Source organism: Elephantulus edwardii, unplaced genomic scaffold (genome assembly GCF_000299155.1).
Source record: "Elephantulus edwardii isolate Elephantulus edwardi_28Jun2011 unplaced genomic scaffold, EleEdw1.0 scaffold00186, whole genome shotgun sequence".
NCBI classification, from domain to species: Eukaryota; Metazoa; Chordata; class Mammalia; order Macroscelidea; family Macroscelididae; genus Elephantulus; species Elephantulus edwardii.
This window is the reverse complement of record NW_006399936.1, coordinates 1,944,443-1,964,374: the sequence shown is the minus strand read 5'-3', so window position 1 is coordinate 1,964,374 and position 19,932 is coordinate 1,944,443. Positions and strand designations below refer to the sequence as shown.

Below are 19,932 nucleotides of genomic sequence, written 5' to 3'. Positions count from 1 at the left end.
AGGGTCACTATGAGTCACATGTGACTCGATGGCACATAACAACAACAACAAACAACAGATGGATAACATGTGTTTGGAATTAATGAGAACATTGAAGGATAGATTCTATTACATTATGTTGTTGTCTTTTGCCATTTTGTTGAAAGCAACTCATAGCTGAACCTCCTGTGGATTTTCAGAGCAGGATATAGCATGGGAGGATGAAATTGCCACTTTTGTGGGTCATAAATGGTCAAATATCAATAATATTTGTCATTTGGATCCAGGCTCAATTCAACCTACTAGAGCCAGAGAAAAGTGTTCAAGAATAGTATTCCAGCTAGGGAAGCTGAGGGCCGGGGAGTGGGAGTGGGGCCTGCCAAGGTCACGGTGCCTCTGGCACTGGGTCCTCAGTGGTTGGTCATCTGTTCCAGAACATGTCAAGTGACAGACGAGTGATTGCAGAAAGCTAGTCCACGCCTCAACTCAGAGCTAGAACCAGAGGACGGGGGGTGCCAAGCAGGCTTTTGTCGCCTGACTCACAGGCTCCCACTGTCCAGCAGGTGTGGCTGAGGGTCCCTGCGGGGCTGTAAGGAGGGACAAGGTGAGCCAGGACCAGGGCAGGGGCTCAGTCAGACACACACCTTCTCCACACCACCAGCTGCCACGATGTGATTGTCCTTCACCATCACCAGCCCCCCCAGATCGTAGCGGTGGGAGGCTGCCCCGCCCACAAGCATCCCGTACTTCTCCACCAGCCGGAAGCCGGGTGTGGTCTTTCTTGTTCCCGCCACCTGGCCCGTCCAGCTGGTGCCCCGGGCCACCTCCACAGCTGAGGCTGCAGCACTGGCCACCCCGCTGCATCGAGCCAGCATGTTCAGGGCGACTCGTTCCCCCAGCAGCAGGCAGTGGGCAGGGCCCCGGACCTCGGCCACCTTGGCCACGGGCACCAGCTTCGACCCCTCGGGGAGGAACCAGGAGACCTGGCAGTTAAGCTGTGCGAAGATGGCATCGAAGAAAGGCTTCCCAGCCAGGACCCCCGGAGACTTGGCCCATAATGCAGCCTGGGAGGGGGCCGCTCCAGTCACCAAGGCTGAGTGGTTGTGGCCTGGGCAGTCCTCTTGGAGCCAGGCAGCTGCCAGAGCTGCCAGGGTGCCAGGGGGCAGCAGGAGGGCCGGGTCTGGAGAGAGGAAAAGAACAGTAGTTACATAACAGCCTCACTTGTAGCAGGGAGCTGGCTACAAAATATTCAGCAACCAAGAGGTGTTGTGTCCATCTGTGGTCAACTGGAAATTTTGCTTCAAACAATAAAGAAGGGGGGGAAAATCAGCAACCAATTAAACTGGGCACTAATCAATCCGAGTGAAGACCTGGACTCCCAGGGAAGGGACAGGGGAGCGGGGGTGGGGACTGGCGCGTGGGACCAGGGTGCCAGATGGGAGAAATAGAAATCCACGACACTTGGTTAAATTTAAATTTCTGATAAATGACAATCCATTTTTAGCATAAACATGTCCTAGGCAATATTTAGTACGTACTTATCCTAAAAACGTATCTATTGTTTGCCTAAAACTTAAGTTTAACTGGTGCCCCATATTTCATCTGGCAAGCTCAGTGCTGGGAGGCCAGTCACCGCAGGGAAGAGACAATGAAGCCTGGAGAGGGGCAGAGCCAGATGCAGCCACCTGCCTCAGGTCTAGCAAATTCTCTGCCTGTGACAGGGCACAGACGTACTGTTTCTCCCTCACTCAATTTAGTAGAAAATATTTACACTTTCCTTCTCTGACAGGTCTCTATATTTCAGTTTCTGGCTTTCATAGGTTTTACTGCATCTCAGTATTTTCACAGCCATACAGTCAGCCTGGATGCCCAACCTTGATGTCACCGGCAGCTTTTGCATTCTGCCTACCCACCCACTGCCCCTCAGTCAATCCCAACTCTTAGAGATCCACCATGGGGTTCCAGAGGCTGCAGATCTTTACAGGAGGAGACTGCCCATCTTTCTCCTTCAGAGTAGTTGGTGGATTCGAACCATTGACCTTTTGGTTGGCAGTGTAATATGTAACGCACACTACTCCACCAGCACTGCTCATAGTCTGCTGAGGGTTAGTTATTTGCAAGCTGAATCCCACCTGAATGGGAGATTGTGTCGGGGAGGATGGAGGAACGCTGCTTCATCCTAGTCTTCACTATAACACCAAGTATTTTAACGTTGAAAGTTGAATTTTTCACAGATGTGGCGATGGAGGACCAGAGAGGGAAGGCAGATGTACCAAGGTCACACAGCAAATTAATGCCAGGGTCAGATGCAACCAGGTCATGGCTGTCTGTCTTTGCTCTACCTGGGAGATGTCTTAACTACTAAAGAGACTAGCGAACTGCCTCTTTGGGGGGGCACCACAAGAAGGAAAGAACACTGGAAAATTGAGTTTGAGGCCCTGCTGTATGAGGCACAGCTTCAGGAGAACGAATGAATGATTTGTCTGTAAAATGAGGGTTGTGGCCATGGTGGCCCGGAGTGCAGTACTAATGAACTCTTCTTTACTTGGGGATGAAATCATCGTGAAAGCAGGCCTTAGACTTTATACAACATTGCCATCTATCGGTCAGGACGAGACCTCCAGCTTCACTGGTACACAGGGCACCTGCCACAGTGACTTCCCTTGAGAACAGGGGTGCAATGGAGCCAAAGAGATGGCACAGGAGGAGGGCTTTGTTTGTTTGCTTGTTTTCTACTAGCTTCATTTGGAGGATGAATATACCTCCAAGGTGAAGGTGAGGCTGGGCATTCCAGCTTGCTGGAAGCCGACCCTCTTGTCTAACTTTTCTTCACCCATCCACTTTCTTCTCCTCCTGAGCCACAGCCCCCCAGGGATTGTACCTGGCCCTCCCTGCCGAATTATCTCTCACAGTTTCCCCAAGGGGTTTCCCCTCCTCTAAGAGAGGTTATTACCTGGAGAGGGACATCATGCTTGGGAAGGTGGAGGAAGAGCAAGAGAGAAGACCCTCAGCCAGGTGGGTTGTCACAGTTCCTGCAGCAATGGGCTGGAGCGTGTCAGAGATTGTGAGGACGGCACAGGATAGGACAGGGTTCAGACCTGTTGTTCACAGGGTCACTATTAGGGTCACTATGAGTCATACTTGACTCGATGGCACCTAACAACATCATTCCATGGCAGCTGTGACCACGTTGGGTGTTGGGACCAAAAGACAGTAAAAGGGATACAGATGTGGCCTTGACTCCAGTGAACCCTGGTCGCGATGAGAGCTTGGAATGCAGATGGAGGCCCTTCAGTCCATTCAAATGAGCTGTTGTTGCAGTTCCAGCTGATTTGGCCATCTCTCCTCCAACCCTGTGCACAACAGGCTTGGACGGCTCCGATCCAGCGCTCTCATTGGCTGCTTTTTGGAAGACCATTACCAGGCTTATTTATCTTTCTAAATTAGGTGCTGTGATCTTTTGGAAAAAAACAACAACAAATTTGAATCCTTCAACTAGTAAGTGGAGAAGCAAACAGGTGCACCTATACAACAACGGGATTCTACTCAGCAGTAGAAGTACTGATACAATGTGTGAAGTAAAAGAACCCAAACTCTGGTTAAGAGACACTCAAAACAGGGAGCAAGAATTTGCACTGCAATCGCAGAGGTTGTTGTTGTTATGTGCCGTCGAGTCGTTTCCGACTCATAGCGACCCTATGCACAACAGCCCTAAGCCCTGCTCTATCCTGCGCCAACCGCACCGCCTCTGACACACCCATCCCGATTACCCCAGTCACCGAATCAATCCATCTCAAGGAGGGTCTTCCCCTCCTGCGTTGTCCCTCAACCCTCCCAAGCATGATGTCCCTCTCCAAGGACCCATCCGTCCCTCCTGGCAACATGTCCAAAGTATGTCAGACGAAGCCCCAGAATTCAAATCCACCAGATGCTCAGCTGGAGAAGGAGAGGAAATCTCCTCCTGTACCTGTCAGATCCAATTTGACAACACACACACACACACACACACACACACACACACACACACACTAATTAAAATATTTAAGAAAAAACACCTCAAAACATAACTGGAGAGGAGCCACCCCCTCAAAGCAGAGTCACCTTCAACGATGAGGATGGATTTGCCGATAGACCTTTATTTGCCTGTACGTGCAACTCAAAATGAGGAGAAACAGCTGCAAGCATCCATCAATAGTCAGAATCTAGAATATACAAAGCATGAATCTAGGAAAACCACAAGTTGTAAAAAAAGAAAGCAAACACATCAAGATTGGTGTCGTAGGTAACAGTGAGCTGAGATGGACCGTTGATTCTGCAGCTATATTTCGAGGTTCCAAGCTGAGCACCTCATTTCCCTGCACTATTGTTAGGTCCTGCCAAGTCGACTGTGACTCACAGCAACGCCCTGAGCCCCAGCTCTGAAGCTGCTCGGTCCTGCACCATCCCCAAGCTCTCCGTCACGGTCGATTTCACTGTTGCAGTCACTGTCCCAATCCACTTCATTGAGGTCTTCTTCTCTTTTGCTGACCTTTCCCAGCATCACGTCTTTTTCCAAGGACTGACCGGTCCTGACAACATGCCCAGAGCATGTGAGATGAAGTGTCACCGTCCTTGTCTCTGAAGAGCACGCTGGTTGCATTTCCTCTAACACAGATGTGCTTGTTCTCTTGGCTTTCCACGGCAGAGTCAACATTCGTATCCAGCACTACAAAAGATAACGCCCCACTGCTTCCCATCCGGTTTTCAATGGCCAACGATTGCAGAAGCGGATCCCCAGTCCTGCTTCCTAGCCTGTCTTAGCCTGGAAGCTCTGCTGGAGCCAGTCCTGCTGGTATTTGCAATACTGGTGGGATAGCTTCGAGCATCACAGCAACACGCAAGCCACCAACTGACAGATGAGAAGTGGCTTTAGCTAAATAGTTCAGTTCTTTTCCACTCCGCTGTCACCTCCCACCATTTCTCCCATAAATTCTGCTCTGAGCCTCCTGCCCCGCAGACCTTGTATTATTTTCTTACTTTCAAGTCTTTGAACACCATCTGCTCTTTCAGTCTGGCACCTGCTCCTGGTCCACCTCCTCCCGCCCCACTGCTCTGCCTGGAAAGGATTACTCATCATTCAAGGCCACTAAAAACTGCCCTCCCCTTCCTTGGGGACACTTAGTCACTTCTTTACGCTTCCTTCACACTTGGTAAATGTTTCAGTTTGGGGTGTTTTGTTTGTTTCTTTGCTCTTTTTTAAAAGAAACATGCATACTATAGGGCTGTTAATGTTCTAACATGAATTTAACTGGGTTTCAGAACAACTTTCTGGGTGGTTATTGTCATCCTCATTATTCATGATGAATCCAAGGACCTTAAGATGTCAAGCTGCTGGGGAGCTCTGGTGGCCTAGTGGCAAGGAGCTGCAACTACAATCCCACAGGCACACGGTTCGAATCCACCAGATGCTCTGCGGGAAAAGGAGGAACAATCTCCTCCTGTACCAGTCAGATCTGATTTGACGGTACACTCACACAAAAATTAAAAAAAAAAGATGTCAAGCTGCTTATTCAAGATCACTTAGCTAAAAATAGCAGAGCACGGCTTGAAACCCAGGTGGTGTGAGAGCCAAGTGTGGGCCTATACTTTCTGGTTGAATGTTGGATGAGTATCATTGAGCACTTACTCATTAAGCCAAACAATATGAGAGTGACATTGTTTGACCTATAGAAGCAGCATATTTACATTGGTCAGTATGTAGACACTTGAGTAAAATGCCAGAACCAACTCACAGCTGACCCTCCAGAGGGTTTTCACAGGAAGTAAATCACAAAGGAGGAGACTTCCCATCTTTCTCTCATGAAGTAGCCAGTGCATTCAAACCAAAGAGCTTTGGGTTCGAACCAAGAACCTTTGGATTGGCAGCACAGCTCCAAAGGAGCTCCTTAATATTTGAACACTCAAATGCTAGATCCTTGAGATGTAGACAGTCTTTGCCTCTAAGAGAGCATAACAATGGATAAAAACAGAGAGCTGAGAGAGTATGACCTGATTAGGTGGCTTGGGAGGGCCCCCAGGAAGCCAGAGAGGAGACCTGAAATAGAAGGCTGAGCAGTAAATGGATGGTGGGAGTAAGAGTTAAAGGAAGAGACAGACATCCAGGCAGCGCTTCGCCGGAATGGTGCAGCTGAAGGCTGCAGGGTTAGAGAAAGGGCTGCCCCGGCAATCAGCCCCCAGCATCGAGCAAGCACTGGTCTAATAGAGAGCCAAAAATGAGCCTCAGAAGCTTGAAGGTGCTCAAATGTACCTGGGACAGAGCTGCCTTCAAAGGAGCACAGCTCCCTTTCTACGAAGATGGTGCCGAAAGCGAAGAAGGAAGCCCCTGCCCCTCTCAAAACTGAAGCCGAAGCAAAGGCATTAAAGGTCAAGAAGGCTGTCCTGAAGGGCGTCCATAGCCAAAAAAAAAAAAATAGAAGATCCGCATATCACCCACCTTCCGGCGTCCTAAGACGCTGAGACTCCGAAGGCAGTCCAAATACCCCCAGAAGAGCGCCCCCAGGAGAAACAAGCTTGACCACTATGCCATCATCAAGTTTCCCCTGACCACTGAGACAGCCATGAAGAAGATAGAAGATAACAACACACTTGTGTTCATTGTGGATGTCAAGGCCAACAAGCACCAAATTAAACAAGCTGTAAAGAAGCTCTATGACACAGATGTGGCCAAGGTCAATACTTTGATTAGGCCTGATGGAGAGAAGAAGGCCTATTTTCGACTCACTCCTCACTATGATACTCTGGATGTTGCCAACAAAATTGGGATCATCTAAACTGAGTCCAGTGGGCTAATTCTAAATACAAGTTTTCAATAAAAAGAAAAAAAATTTTAAAAAAATAAATAAATACAAGTTTTCCTCAGCATGTAAAAAAAAAAAGGAGCACAGCTTTTGGAATCTTTAATCGCTGTGAGTCGTGCTCAATGGCAAACAACAATAACAACAACTGCTGATGTGGGATAACGGAAAACGGGAAGACACAGCTGCAGGCTAATACTCAGAATAAAGAAGATACAAAGTGTGCATTCAGGAAGAGTGGAAGCTGTCAAAAATGAATGACATGGGGAAAAGAAGAAACGGAGCACATAGTGGTCAATACCCTGAGCGTTAGTGAGCTGAGATGGACCATTCTGAACGAGCTAATTCTACGGTCTTGGAGAAGGTATCGCGGGAGTGCTCTTTGGCGGTAAGACGACAAAGCGTCATCTCACATGTTTTGGGAATGTCATTAGGAGAAGCTGTCCCTTAGAGAAGGACATCATGCTTGGAAAGCTGGAGGGGACAGTGAAAGAGAGGAAGAGCCGCGACGAGATGAGGTGCCACAGTGACTGCGGCGATGGGCTCCAGGGTGTTAGGGCTGATGATTGTGAGGTTGGGGCGAGGTTCAGATCTGTTGTTCACAGGGTCACTATGCGCTGCACTTGATTCAACGGCACCTAAACAACAACAATAGTCTATTACGCTGGGAATGAGAAATTGAACGGCAATGGAGTCACATTCATTGTAAAAACGGACATTTCAAGATCTACTCTGAAGTGTAACACTGTCAGGGTCCACGCACGTGCAAGGAAGACCCATTAATATGACCCATATCCAAGTTTATACACCAACTACTAAAGCTGAAGAAGCAGGACTTCCAAGAACCTCTATAGTCTGAAATGTATCAACTATGCAATCGAGATGCACTGATTCCAGCTGGCGGTTGAAATGGAGAAGTTGAAAATGAGGGTTCTCCGTCTAAAAGAGAGATGTAACTGGGTATTTCTGTCATCACAGGAGACTAGAGCGAGGGCTACATGGTGGAGGGGACCTGGGGGAGGGTTTGTAAAACAATGAAAGAATCTTTTCTTTTACTTTTCCATAATTTTTGGACTCATGTACTTATAACTTGTTAGTCAAATTTGTGTCTTCTAGGTTGCAACACCCCCATGATACATCTTGAAGGATATGTACATGTACAGCCAAGCACAATCAATAAGAGTGCATCTGAATTCCAAAATCAATCTCCATAATAGTCGATGTGTTTCCTACTGCCAAAGGGGCCCTTTAGAGTAGTGAGAGAAGGTCTTCACCCTGAAACCCACAGCGTCCCTTTTCAGCAGGAAGTAGCTAAGAGAATACGCCGTCCCCTTTTCCTTATGACTCAGGGTGAAGTCTCTCTCAGGGAGGAGTGATAGGGAATGGCAAAGGACACACTGACAAAGAAGATTAATCAGAACTGGCTTTGACAAGCACTGTGGCATTTGGACAAGAACAAACTGGGAGGAGGGTAGAGAGAATAGTGCAACAATGAATGAGTGGAAGCCCAAAATCTCTGTAAATGTTTATGAAAATTAATAAAATATAATTATAGAAAAAAAAAAAAGAAAATGAGGGTTCTCGTAATGGCTGGACCTGAGTCACAGCTGAGCCTCCAGTGGACTTTCCAAGGCTGTGAGCCCAACGTGAGGAGATTTCCCATACTTCTCCCGGCAGAGATGCTGGTGGATCTGAATCTCCAGAAAGGCTCTGCCTTCGACTTAACAACACAACTCCCTTCAGTCTAAACCACCAGAGTTCTCCAAGGAGAAACAGTAGTTGGAAAATAATGGCTTTTGTGACAAACAGCACCAGGGGGTCACATGATAGAATTCTGCAAGATCAACAACTTATTCATTCCAAATTCTTTTTTTTCCTCCCCAACAACATAAGCAGCAACTAGTCACGTGGCCCTCACCAGATGGAATACACAGCACTCTGAGAGCTGCATCTGTGGAGAGAGACAATGGAGAAGCTCAAGGTCATTGACAGAACAAGGCCAAGGGCCATTAGCAATGGCTGGTCCTGTGTCATTGTCATGAATATGTGAGTCCATTGTTGCAGCTGTCCTCTGGAGCTCTCCAGCTTAGAGCCCTTTCTTCTGGCAACTATATGGACAATACTCTATTGTGATCAATAAGGTTTTCATTGGCCAAATTTTCCTAAGTACAGAACTAGGCCTTTCTTCCTAGTTTTAGTCTGGAAGCTCGGCTGAGACCCAACCATGGCTGACCTTGCTGGCATTTGAAATACTGACGGCGTTCGCCTCCGACATCAAAGCAGCACGCAGACTGCCATGGGGTGACAAACTGGCTGATCGGGAGGGGTGGAAAACTTTACAGCTGAAAAAATGAAAAATATAAACCCACATCTTCCCTTTCCATAACTTGGGTTCTTGTAGAACGCCCAGCAGTTTCCAACCAGTGGAGATTATTCACTAGCCGCTCTCGAGATAAATTGTTCTGATTGCCTATCGTAGAGGCAGGATGTTACACACGCCATGCTCTATTTATAGAATATTTATCTCTATATATCCCTATATGTATATGTATGTGTGTGTGTATCAGATATATATATATATATATATCTGATTTTCTTTAGACTCTGACTGCTCTCAAGCATTTTCAACAAAAGGAATTTCTGTGGGTGGCTCTGAAAATATGGATTCTCCTAATTTGCAGCTGTTGGTGAGAGGAGTTTGAGGGAGCTGAGTGTTTGTTTTACAGGTGTAAGGGAACGTCTCAGAGAGCTGGTCCAGAGAAGATGCGATGGTGAGGAGACAGCTGTTTCCCATCTGTTAGAGAGCTGAGAGAGAAAGACAACAAGAAGAAGCTGGTTCTAAGTAGCAAACAGCTTTTATTAAGTAGACCTGAGAGGGATACCAGGTGACTGTGCAGAGATCAGAACGGCATGCAGGCAGACAAAAGCAGTTTCCTTTTATAGGGGCTGTTAAGGAGATTTAGAGGGGATGGCCATTTGCTCAGGAATTTGGGGGCAAGGGTCCTGCCAGGATGTGGTCAGGCCTAGGGCCTTGTCAGGATCTGGTCATCTAATTACCTTATCAGGATATGGTCAGGCCTTATCAAGATACTGTCAGGCTTCCTCAAGGAATGGTCAGGCCTGGGGGAATTGCAACACTATTGTGTATAAACATTCTCCAATATGCCTGATTACAGTTTTAACCTATGAGAAGTAACTTTGATCTCTCAAGGTGATGCCCAGAGTTGGCAGCCCAGAGTTTTATGAAAATTAGTATCCCTGTTTCTAAGGGGACACAAAGCATCCCGGGATATTTTCTGCACCTCATTTCTATGTACTAAGAGTGTAAAGAGATGCAGGGGGACCGTCAGGACACATGACGTCTTCTCCCTCTGACAGTAGACGTTCCTCTTTGGATGGTTGACCAAGTTTTAGCGTCTCTCTATGCTGATCTCTTAATTAAAGATTCCTTTATGTCTCATTCAGCCATTAAACTACATGTGTTCAAGCCTTAGCTAGATGGGACACAAGAAGAGTTCTGCCTGCTCACCCAACATGAATATAATATGTTGTTATTGTTACGTGCCATCGAATCGCTTGCGACTCGTAGTGACCCTGTGTACAACAGCTCTGAACCCTGCTGTATCTTGAGCCAACCTTATTGTCTCTGACACACATACCCCCATTACCACAGTCACTGAGTCAGTCCATCTCATCCAAGATCTTCCTCTCCTGCTGCACAGAGATGGTATGTGAGGCAGACTCATTTGGTCTGCAGCTACAGGCAAAGCCAAGAGAGCCTGGTCCTGGGACCCTTTTGTTCTAGTAGAATCTGATGATAGAATGCAAATAATATTAACAGCTAACACCCCTTCATGGGCACTGTTCTAAGCATTTTATACAGACTAACACATTTGGGTGAAGTGTAGCCAGGGTTGTTAGAGACAAGGACGGTGAAACTTGTTCTCACATACTTTGGGCATGTTGTCGTGCTTGGAAAAGAGAAGGGTCAGAGAAATAGAGGAAGACCCTCAACCAGCTGGATTGACACAACGACTCGAGCATTTCCGAGAGGAAGAGGATGGCGCAGGATGGGGCAGGCTTCAGACTTGTCGTTCACAAGGGTGGTTCTGAGTCACGGTCAACTCAAAAGCACCTAACAACAACACAGTCAATCCTCACAGCAACCCTATGAGGTAGGTACTATTATTATCATCTCCATTTTACAGATAAAGAAACTGAGGTACAACAAGTTTGCCAAAGGCTTGCCCAAAGGCAGCTGAGAAGTGTGAAGTCAGAATCACAAACTCAGGCAGGATGGCTCCAGAGTCCTCTCACTCACCTCATCACACTGTTGTTTACCTGGTACTGAGTTATATTTTCAGTTATTATGTGTTTATTAACTCAACGTTCACAGAGTCCTGTGAGCCACGCTGAAGGCGCCTGGGGCTCTGTTACTGGTATGATGGGAACAGGCAGAACTAATTGATTACAGCTCATTGTGATCCTGTGAACTTCAGATCTGATCATCGCCCCATCCTGCGCCACTCGCCACCTCTGATTCGCTCGAGCCCATTGCCACAGTCACTGTGTCAGTCTGCCCTGTTGAGGGTCTTCCTCTCTTTCTCTGACCCTCCACTTTTCTAAGCATGATGTTTTCTTCCCACGACTGGACCCTTCTGACAGCACCACCCATAGAAACGGAACCCGGACGAGAGTTTCAGAAGTGTCTGGGTTTGAACCTCTGCTGCACTAGCTGTGTCTCTTAGGCAAGTGGCTACCCTATCTGAGAGTCCGTGTTTCTTGTTAGGGACCGTCGAGTCAACCTTGACTCACTGGGATCCTAAGTGCAACAGAACAAGTTCCTGCCTGATCCAGCACCGTCTTCGTGATCTCTGCTGCACTCCACTCCACTGTTGCAGTCCTTTGTCAATCCATCTGATCAAGGATCTTCCTCTCTTGCACCGACCCTCTGCTTTTCCAAGCCTGATGTCCTTTTCCAAGGACTGGTTCTTCCTGATAATACACCCAAAGTATGTGAGATACTTCCTTGCTCCTAAGAACCCCCTGACTACGCTTCTTCAGAGGCGGGTTGAGGTTTCGGTCGTCCGTGGCACAGTCACTACTCTGCCAACACTACCATTCAGAGGCATCATCAATTCTTTCAAGGTCTTATGATTAGAGTCTTGAAAGATACAAGTTGAGAGGCTGCTGCAATGGCCTGAGCAAGAAGCAGTGAGCCGTGGTGACTGGTAAGGGGAGGACATTGCTCTCTAGGCTGTAAGAAATGGACACTGTCCCTGGGCCCCACGTTCACAAGGATCACCACCACTCTCTCCCTCTCGTGTTGGCTCATGCCTAGTGACCCTGCATTTGCCCACCAGTCTCCATCTGCTAGTGCCCCAACTCTGCACTGGCCTCTTCAAGTGTCCCATTTTCCTGGCCTTTGATCCACCCCCTTCACTTGTCCAGCCCCTTCCAGCTTATCTCCTGCAGGTCCACCCACGGATGCTTCTGGCTTCACCCAGAGAGTGAAAATCAGGTGTTCACTCTGATGTAGGTAAAAAGGCAGTGATACAATCTACACAAGCTGCTCCCCAAAAGAAGACTAGTGGGGGGAATTGATGCCATGAGGTAAGGCCTGTTTGGATGCAAGGCGGGTGGGTACGAGCGAGAGGGAGGGGTCAAAAATGTCTATGAAGTTTCTGAGTGGAAGGATGGGCAGACACGAATAGAAACGAAGATGATAGAGAGAACTGATCTGGGGGGCAGTTTGCCAGGTAGGGAGCTGTAGAAGCAGAGACAAGCACACAGCACTCCCCCAAATGGTGCAGGAGCTGGAGGATTCAGGGCTGGAGAGGCAGATCCCAGAAACAACAGCATCAACACAACCACAACACAACAGTGATTTCTGTTGTGCTGCTAACCCACAGGGCTAGCCTCTCTGGCAGTCTGAATTCACCAGAAGTTTCTCAGTAGAAAAATGGACAATCTCCTCTCCCGTGATTTAAGGTCTCTGAAAACCCGCTGGAGGGTCAGCTATGCGTTGGTTCTGACTAGACTGTCAAGAGCTTCGAGGATCTTCTCTCACTTAGTCCTTGACACACCCCTGTAAGGGAGTTACTATTTCACTTTCAGTTGGGTAAACTGAGGCACAGTGAGGCCAAGCCACTTGTGGAGGGTCACACAGCCAGCAGATGGCCGTGGTAGGATTTGAACCCAAGCGTCTGCCTCTGGAGTCATTCCTAAATCGTGATGGAGAAACTACAGGGCGAGGGCAACAATGACATCGCTGACTGACACCCTTTGACTGAGGTTTCCAGTTTACTCCTCAGAGAGGCTGAATCTGATAAAATCTATCCTCCCCAGAAAAATGGATAATGATGTTCTCATGAACACACATAATTCCTATACAAATTCAGGGGTTTCACACACATCCTCCACACCTGATCATGATTCCTTGGTAAAGAAACTCAGTCTTAAAGCGGAAAGATCAAGAACACCTTGACATCTGTCAACGCACTCAGTTCACACAACAGCCCATGAGGCTAGATGCTTCTTTCTGTTTCCAGATGCCTAATCAAGGCTGGTGAAGGTCCATAAGGAGCTGCAGATCCCACAGATGGTGGACAGCAAGATACATGTCACAGCCAGGCTGGTGTGATCTCAAGAGGGACAGACACAGGACGATGGGAAGGTGCCCAGCGCTTGCACATGTGCCCCCTTGGGAAGCCTGGGCCAAGCCTGGGGTGGGGGCAGGTAAGATTGGAGCTGCTGAGATCCTGGCAGAGGTTGGGGACAGAGAAGCCCAGGAGGATGAACTCTTCTTGAGAAAGCAGAGAGCTCAAGGAAGGCTCGTTAGCCTTAGGCTGTCCTCCTACAATCTTTCCTGCCAAGCACTCTGTGTGGCTATTTCACAGACATAAGGAAATGAGAGCCTCAATCAGGTAACATGGCCTGTTCCTATGGGAGACAGGATTCAAAGGGGACTCCAGGGCCCCAACTCTCATTTGGCCAACAGTCTCCTGCGAGATATCACAGTCCACGGGTCTCCCAGTACTCAAGCCCCTCCTCCACCCAGACACACATGGACAGGACTTTGCCTTCATCAGTGGGGGCCAAAGTCCAGAGCAGCTCCCCTGCCCAGCCTCCCGTTGCCTGCTTCCCTGGTCCCCCAAAGATCAGGGTCTCCTCCAGGCGCCCTTGTATCTTTCTGGAACTCGAGCCTCTTTCTCCTCCCCCCTAGAACTCCTTGAGGACCTGCTACAAGAGGACAGAGAAGAGGTCTTGAGGGCAGAAAGAGGAGTGTAGGGGACTTGGCAAGGTTGGAGGGAGATGGGGGTGGGAAGATCAAGGATGGAGAAGGGAAAAGGGGCTGTGAGAAGTGGAGCTGCGAGGAGGCAGGAGATGGGAGGGAGGTCCAGGCAGCTCCTTTACCTTCTGCATCCATCATGCACTGCTCTGCACTGTCCTCCGAGTGTCCTCAGCTCAGAGCCTGGGCTGGAGGTGGGGCTACTGAAGGGAGGGCAGAGGGGCGGGTCTAGCTATCCCTTTCTCAAACCCTCCCCCCCTCGAGCCCCACACCCACCTTTCCCTTCTCAAGTTCTCTAGGGACCCTGCCCTCCTCCAGCGCCCCTCAGTCTGTACACACCTTCCCAGAGCGCGCGGCTGTACACTGGCTCCCCTCTAGCACCAGCCAGGGGTGGCAGCCCACAGCCAGCTTAGCCTCCTCAGTCCTGTCCGACTGTGTTGCTGGGAACAGGAAAAAGTCCTTCCTTGACAGGACTGGAACATTTTCCTGATGATTTGCCACCAGGCAAATTATGAGCCTTTAGACCATCCTTTAAAAAAAAAAAAAGGAAACCATTCTTTTTCTTGTGCCTCATTTCCTCAGCTGTGAAATGGAATAAGGCCTACCTCCTGGTTGAACTGACAATCAAGTGAGAAAACCCTGCAAGTAACACACAGACAGAAACTCAACTTTCTTTTCTCTTCCTGGGAAACTTTAAAGGGCACACACTTCTAAACTGGAAAAGTGCCATTAACTTGTGTTGAGATTCCAGGTGGATTCCTGTCTGAGAACTGCCACGGATTCGCTTCTTCAGCTGAAACAGCTCTTGCTAAAATCTCAGGGACCAGTCAACCGCCAGATCCAGCGGCATCTTCTGAGTCTTCTCCCATTTCTCTCTTCACATCCTTTGACCCTCCAAGGCTGAGGTAAGCTAAGGAGGCCTCACTCTCCATCTCACTTGCCTCACTCAAGTCTTAGCCCTGTATCATACAACTTTTTTTTCCCTAAATGTCATTTTCTCCTGGTTTTGCTCGTAAAGGCTCTTTGCTGTCTCTTGCTGGTCTTTCTCCCTACGGGTCATTCAACCTGAGTCATCTGCTCCTTTCAGAACCCAGGACTGTTGTCTCCAGCTGGAAATGCAAACTGTAGCTTCAAGCCAGCTGCTGATCTTGGTGTCCCTCAGAGTACTGGAAACTTTCTCTGTTCCTCCTGGGCATATAATTAAGGTACATTTTCCTGCCTCCTTTGATGTGATGAATTCTGGCCAATGAAATGTGGGCAAAATTATATGCATAACTTCTAGGCGTAACCCATACAAATCTCCTGTATGATCCTCTTCTATCTTCTAGCTTAACGCAGCAGACTTTTCAGCCCTAGGAAATGATCACAGAAAGAGCATGAATCTATGAATGACCTCGTGGAAGGACACTTTCTCTTTTTAAAAAAATTTTTTAAATTTTATTTTTATTATTTTGTGTGTGTGTGTGTGTGTGTGTGTGTGTGTGTACCATCAAGTCAGACCTGACTGGTACAGGAGGAGATTGCCCCTACTTCTCTAGCAGAGTATCTGGTGGATTTGAACCCCATACCTCTCAGATGCAGTGCAGCTCCCTGGAAGGCCACTTTCTAACTCTCAGTATTAAACTGTTACAGAAGCCAAGGAAGAAGTCTCTTTTGAAGAAGTGACTTCACCAAGCAGGCAGAGCTAAGAAACCCTATGAACCTCTCTTCCAAAGAAACATGAAAACAAACAGAAACTGTCATAACTAATCTTCTCAGAACTCTGGTAAACAGAGTTTATAGGCTCCAAGCAAATGTGGAAACACAGAAGAAGCAACTTCAGTGGAATGGCTGGGGAGACTTGTGACTTCTTCTTATTATTGGAGCTGCTCTTCCTCAGCCTTGGCCTGGCAGTTGGGTTGAAGCAATAGACTGTGTTTCCAGCCTACAGTTGTGATCCTGGGTTCTCAAAGAAGCAGAATACACTTTATACACAAATGACCGTGTTTGTCTGGTCAAACTTCTCATGTGGTTTTACACATTAGTGTTTCAGCTTAATGTTGAAGGAGTGCTCCAGCATAGAGGTGATTTTAAAAGCTACAAATGGTATTTTTGTTTGTCTTCCTAGCATTTGCTTCTTTTTCTTTTTAACTACTGAAAATCTCCACCTAAAAACAGCACAGAACACAAGGTAAAGGAACAGACGAAAGGGAACACGCATACCATCTAATCCAGTCTTTGTAAGAATTATTTGTAAAAACTATTAAACCATTGAGATACTATAGCCTTCAAAAAAAGAAGTAAGAAAGAACAGGAGGAAGGGGGGGGAAATAAAACAAACCTATAAAACCCAGAGGAAAGGAGGAAATATGATCTCCAGACTTTTCACATTATATTACTCTAATGTGTCCTTTTTTGTAAAGCCTACAGAGAAATGGGGAAGGCTGGCCCATTCCAGAGAACAAAATGAAATGGCAAAAACCACTCTTGAAAAAAATCAAGTAATTAGAGTGACTAGGTCAAGACTTTAAAACAATCGTTTTAAATATGCTCTAAGAGCTACAAGAAAACACAAAGAACTAAAGTAAATCAAGAAAACGGTCTGCGAACAAAGGGAGAATACTAATAAAAATATAGAAATGATGAAACAGGAACTAAAAAACAACTCAGGAGTTGAAAAGTACAATAACTAAAATGTAAAATTCACTAGAGATGCTCAGTTGCAGTCTAAGGACCAGAAAGAAAATATGTAAAATATGTAAAGGTCCAAAGCAAAGACTAGAAATGACCACATACAAGGGATCCCTAACCCTAACTCTAATCCTAACTATGCATTCATTATAGACATGCCAGAGGAGAAGAGAGAAAGAAGGAAGACTATTTGAAGAAATAATGGCAAAAAAACTCACCAAAGTTTGAGGAAAGACATGAATTTACACATCCAAGGATTTCAGTGAATTCTAAGTAGGACAAATCCAAAGAGATTAACACTGGGACACATAATCCTATCCAAACCAGAGATAAAGGGAGAAGCCTGACACCAGCAAGAAAAAAGTGAATCATCACATACAAGGAATCCTTCTCGTTGTTGTTATGCACCATCGAGTTGCTTATCACTCATAGCAACCCTATGTACAACAGCCCCAAAACCTGCTCTATCCTGTGCCAACTTTATTGTCTCTGACACACCTACCCTCATTACCCCAGTCACTGAATCAACCCATCTCATCAACAGTCTCCCTCTCTTTCTCTGTCCCTCTACTCTTCCAAAAATGATGTCTCTCTTCAAGGACTGGTCCCTCCTTGCAACATGACCAAAGTATGTCAGACAAAGCCTCGGAATACTTGCCTCCAAGGAACAGCCTGGTTTCAGCCTCTCTAGGTCAAACCTGTTTGTTCTCCTGGTAGTCCGTGGTATATTCAACACTCTCTCCAGCACCATAGTTCAAAGGCTTCAATTCTCTTTCTGTCATCCCTAGTCATCGTCCAGCTCTCTGACACCTAGTAAGCAATTGTGAAGACTATGGCCTGGATCAGGCTCACCTTAGTCTCTAGACTGACATTGTTGCTTTTCCATACTCAGGAGAGGTCCCTGATGGCCGACTTTCTCAATGCAATTAACCTTCTAATTTCCTGGCTGCTGGTACCAAGAGTGTTGATTGTGAAGCCAAGCAAACTACAGCTGTTAACAGTCTCAATTTCCTCACCAACTATCCTAATGCTGCCAATCAGTTTAATAAGGTTCAATACTGATTTCACCTCAGATTCATGGAAAACAGAAGGCAGTGGGGTGACATATTTAAAGTGCGGAAAGAAGCTGTCAAAAATTAATAACCTAGAAACATTTTTCTTCAAAAATAAGGACAAAAGTAGGCTATTTCCAGATTAACAAAAGTTGAGGGTGTTTGTTACTGCAAAATCTACCACACAAGGAAAAAAATGTTCTTTCAGGTTGAAGGAAAAACCACTAAAACTCCAAGCTACATGAAGACTTAAGTCTCCAGGTAAAAGTTATTTCATGGGTAAATATAAAGGCCAGTTTTATTGCACTATTGGTTTGTAACTTCTTGCTATGTTATACAGGATACAAAAAGACCAATGTATTTGTAACATATACACATAAATTTGTTATTTGACACACAGTGTATAAAGATGTCATTTGTGACAACACAAAAGGGGGATGGAGCTGTACAGAAATAGAACTTTTTTTTTTAGAAATACTGATTTTAAACATGAAGTAACAGAAATAGAATTTTTGCATGCCTCCGGAAACTCTATGAACTTTGATAAATGCTGATTTAGAGGGGCTTCAAGCCTTTTGCTCATAGGGTCGTTAGGAGTTGTGCTCAACTCCAAGGCAATAAACAACAACAACAACAACAATGAGCATAAGTTGTTACCAATTCAAGCTACACTGTTATGAAAGCCATGCCATTCACAATGGAAATAGCTTAAAAATTTATACAAAAGAACAAACAAGGCTATCTTGGAGGAGTTGTGACCGCTCCTTAGAAACAAGGATGGTGAAACTTCTTCTTACAGACTTTGAGCATGTTGTCAGGAGGGGCTGTTGATAATGAGGTTGTGTGCCATCAAGTTGGGACTGACGCATAGCTGACCCTCCCCGTGAGGGTTTAGAGGTAGGTGGAGGAGATTGCAGCTGGTGGATTCAAACTGCATGTCTTTGAGATTGCAGTGCAGCTTCTTACCACAAGGCCACCAGAGCTCCACATGGGGAGGTTGTTGTTGTTATGTGCCGTCGAGTCTCTTGCGACTCATAGTGACCCTATGTACAACAGCTCTGAATCCTGCTCTGTCCTGTGCCAACCTTACTGTCTCTTACACACCTACCCTCATTATCACAGTCACTGAATCAATCCATCTCACCCAGGATCTTCCTCTCTTGCACTGTCCCTCCACCCTCCCAAGCACGATGTCACCTCTCCAAGGACAGGTCCCTCCTTGCAACATGTCCAAAGTATATCAGATGAAGCTTCAGAATCCTTGCCTCCAAGGAGTAGCCTGGTTTAACCCTCTCCAGGTTGAACATGTTTGTTCTCCTAGCAGTCCATGGTATATTCAGTACTCTTAACCACCGCCACAGCTAGAATGCATCAATTCTCCTTCTATCATCCTTAGTCATTGTCCAGATTTCTGATACATAGCAAGTAATTGTGAAGGCAATGGTCTGGCTCAGGAACACCTTAATATCCAGTTGACATCATTGCTCTTCAGTACTCTGAAGAGGTCCCTGACAGCAAACTTTCCCAATGCAATTTGTTTTGATTTCCTGGCTGCTGGTATCAAGATGTTGTTGTTGATTGCCATCGAGGCAAGCACAACTCATAGCAACCCTATGAACAAAAGGCCTGAAACCTTTCTATAACTATTGTCATTTCTCCAAGTTCATAGAGTTTCCAGAGGCATGTTGTTTAGAAAGTGGATGCCACTTCTGCTTCCAAACCTGTCTTACACTGGGAGTTCCACCAAACACTGTCCACCACGATAGTCCTTAGAAAAAGAGATCATGCTGGGGAAAGTGGCGCTTCAGATAAAAAGAGGAAGGTCCTTAACAAGATGGGTTGACACAACAAATGTTGCTATGAGGTGTAGCCCACTCAATGGCACTTAACAACAATAGCAACATGTGCCTCTTGTCATAACTGAAACCATACTCGAACCATTTGTTGTAATCACTCTGTCAACGAATCTCATTGATGCTCCTCTCTTCCTTTGCTGAAGCTCTACTTTTTCCAACAGAATGTTGTTTTTCTAAGGACTGGACCCTCCTGACAGCATGTTCAATATATGTGAAAGTTTCACCACCTTTGCCTCTAAGGGGCATCCTGT

The 19,932-nt window shown here is 46.6% G+C and overlaps 1 protein-coding gene across 1 annotated transcript in view; it reads right to left on the bottom strand.

Annotated features, from left to right (window-relative positions):
* The window catches only part of LOC102860029, a 31,566-nt gene that overhangs the window by 1,633 nt on the left and 10,001 nt on the right, over positions 1-19,932 (bottom strand). The window contains exon 4 of the mRNA XM_006896612.1: positions 624-1,159. Within this exon, the coding sequence (XP_006896674.1) occupies positions 624-1,159 (536 nt within the window). The remainder of the gene's footprint in view (positions 1-623; positions 1,160-19,932) is intronic.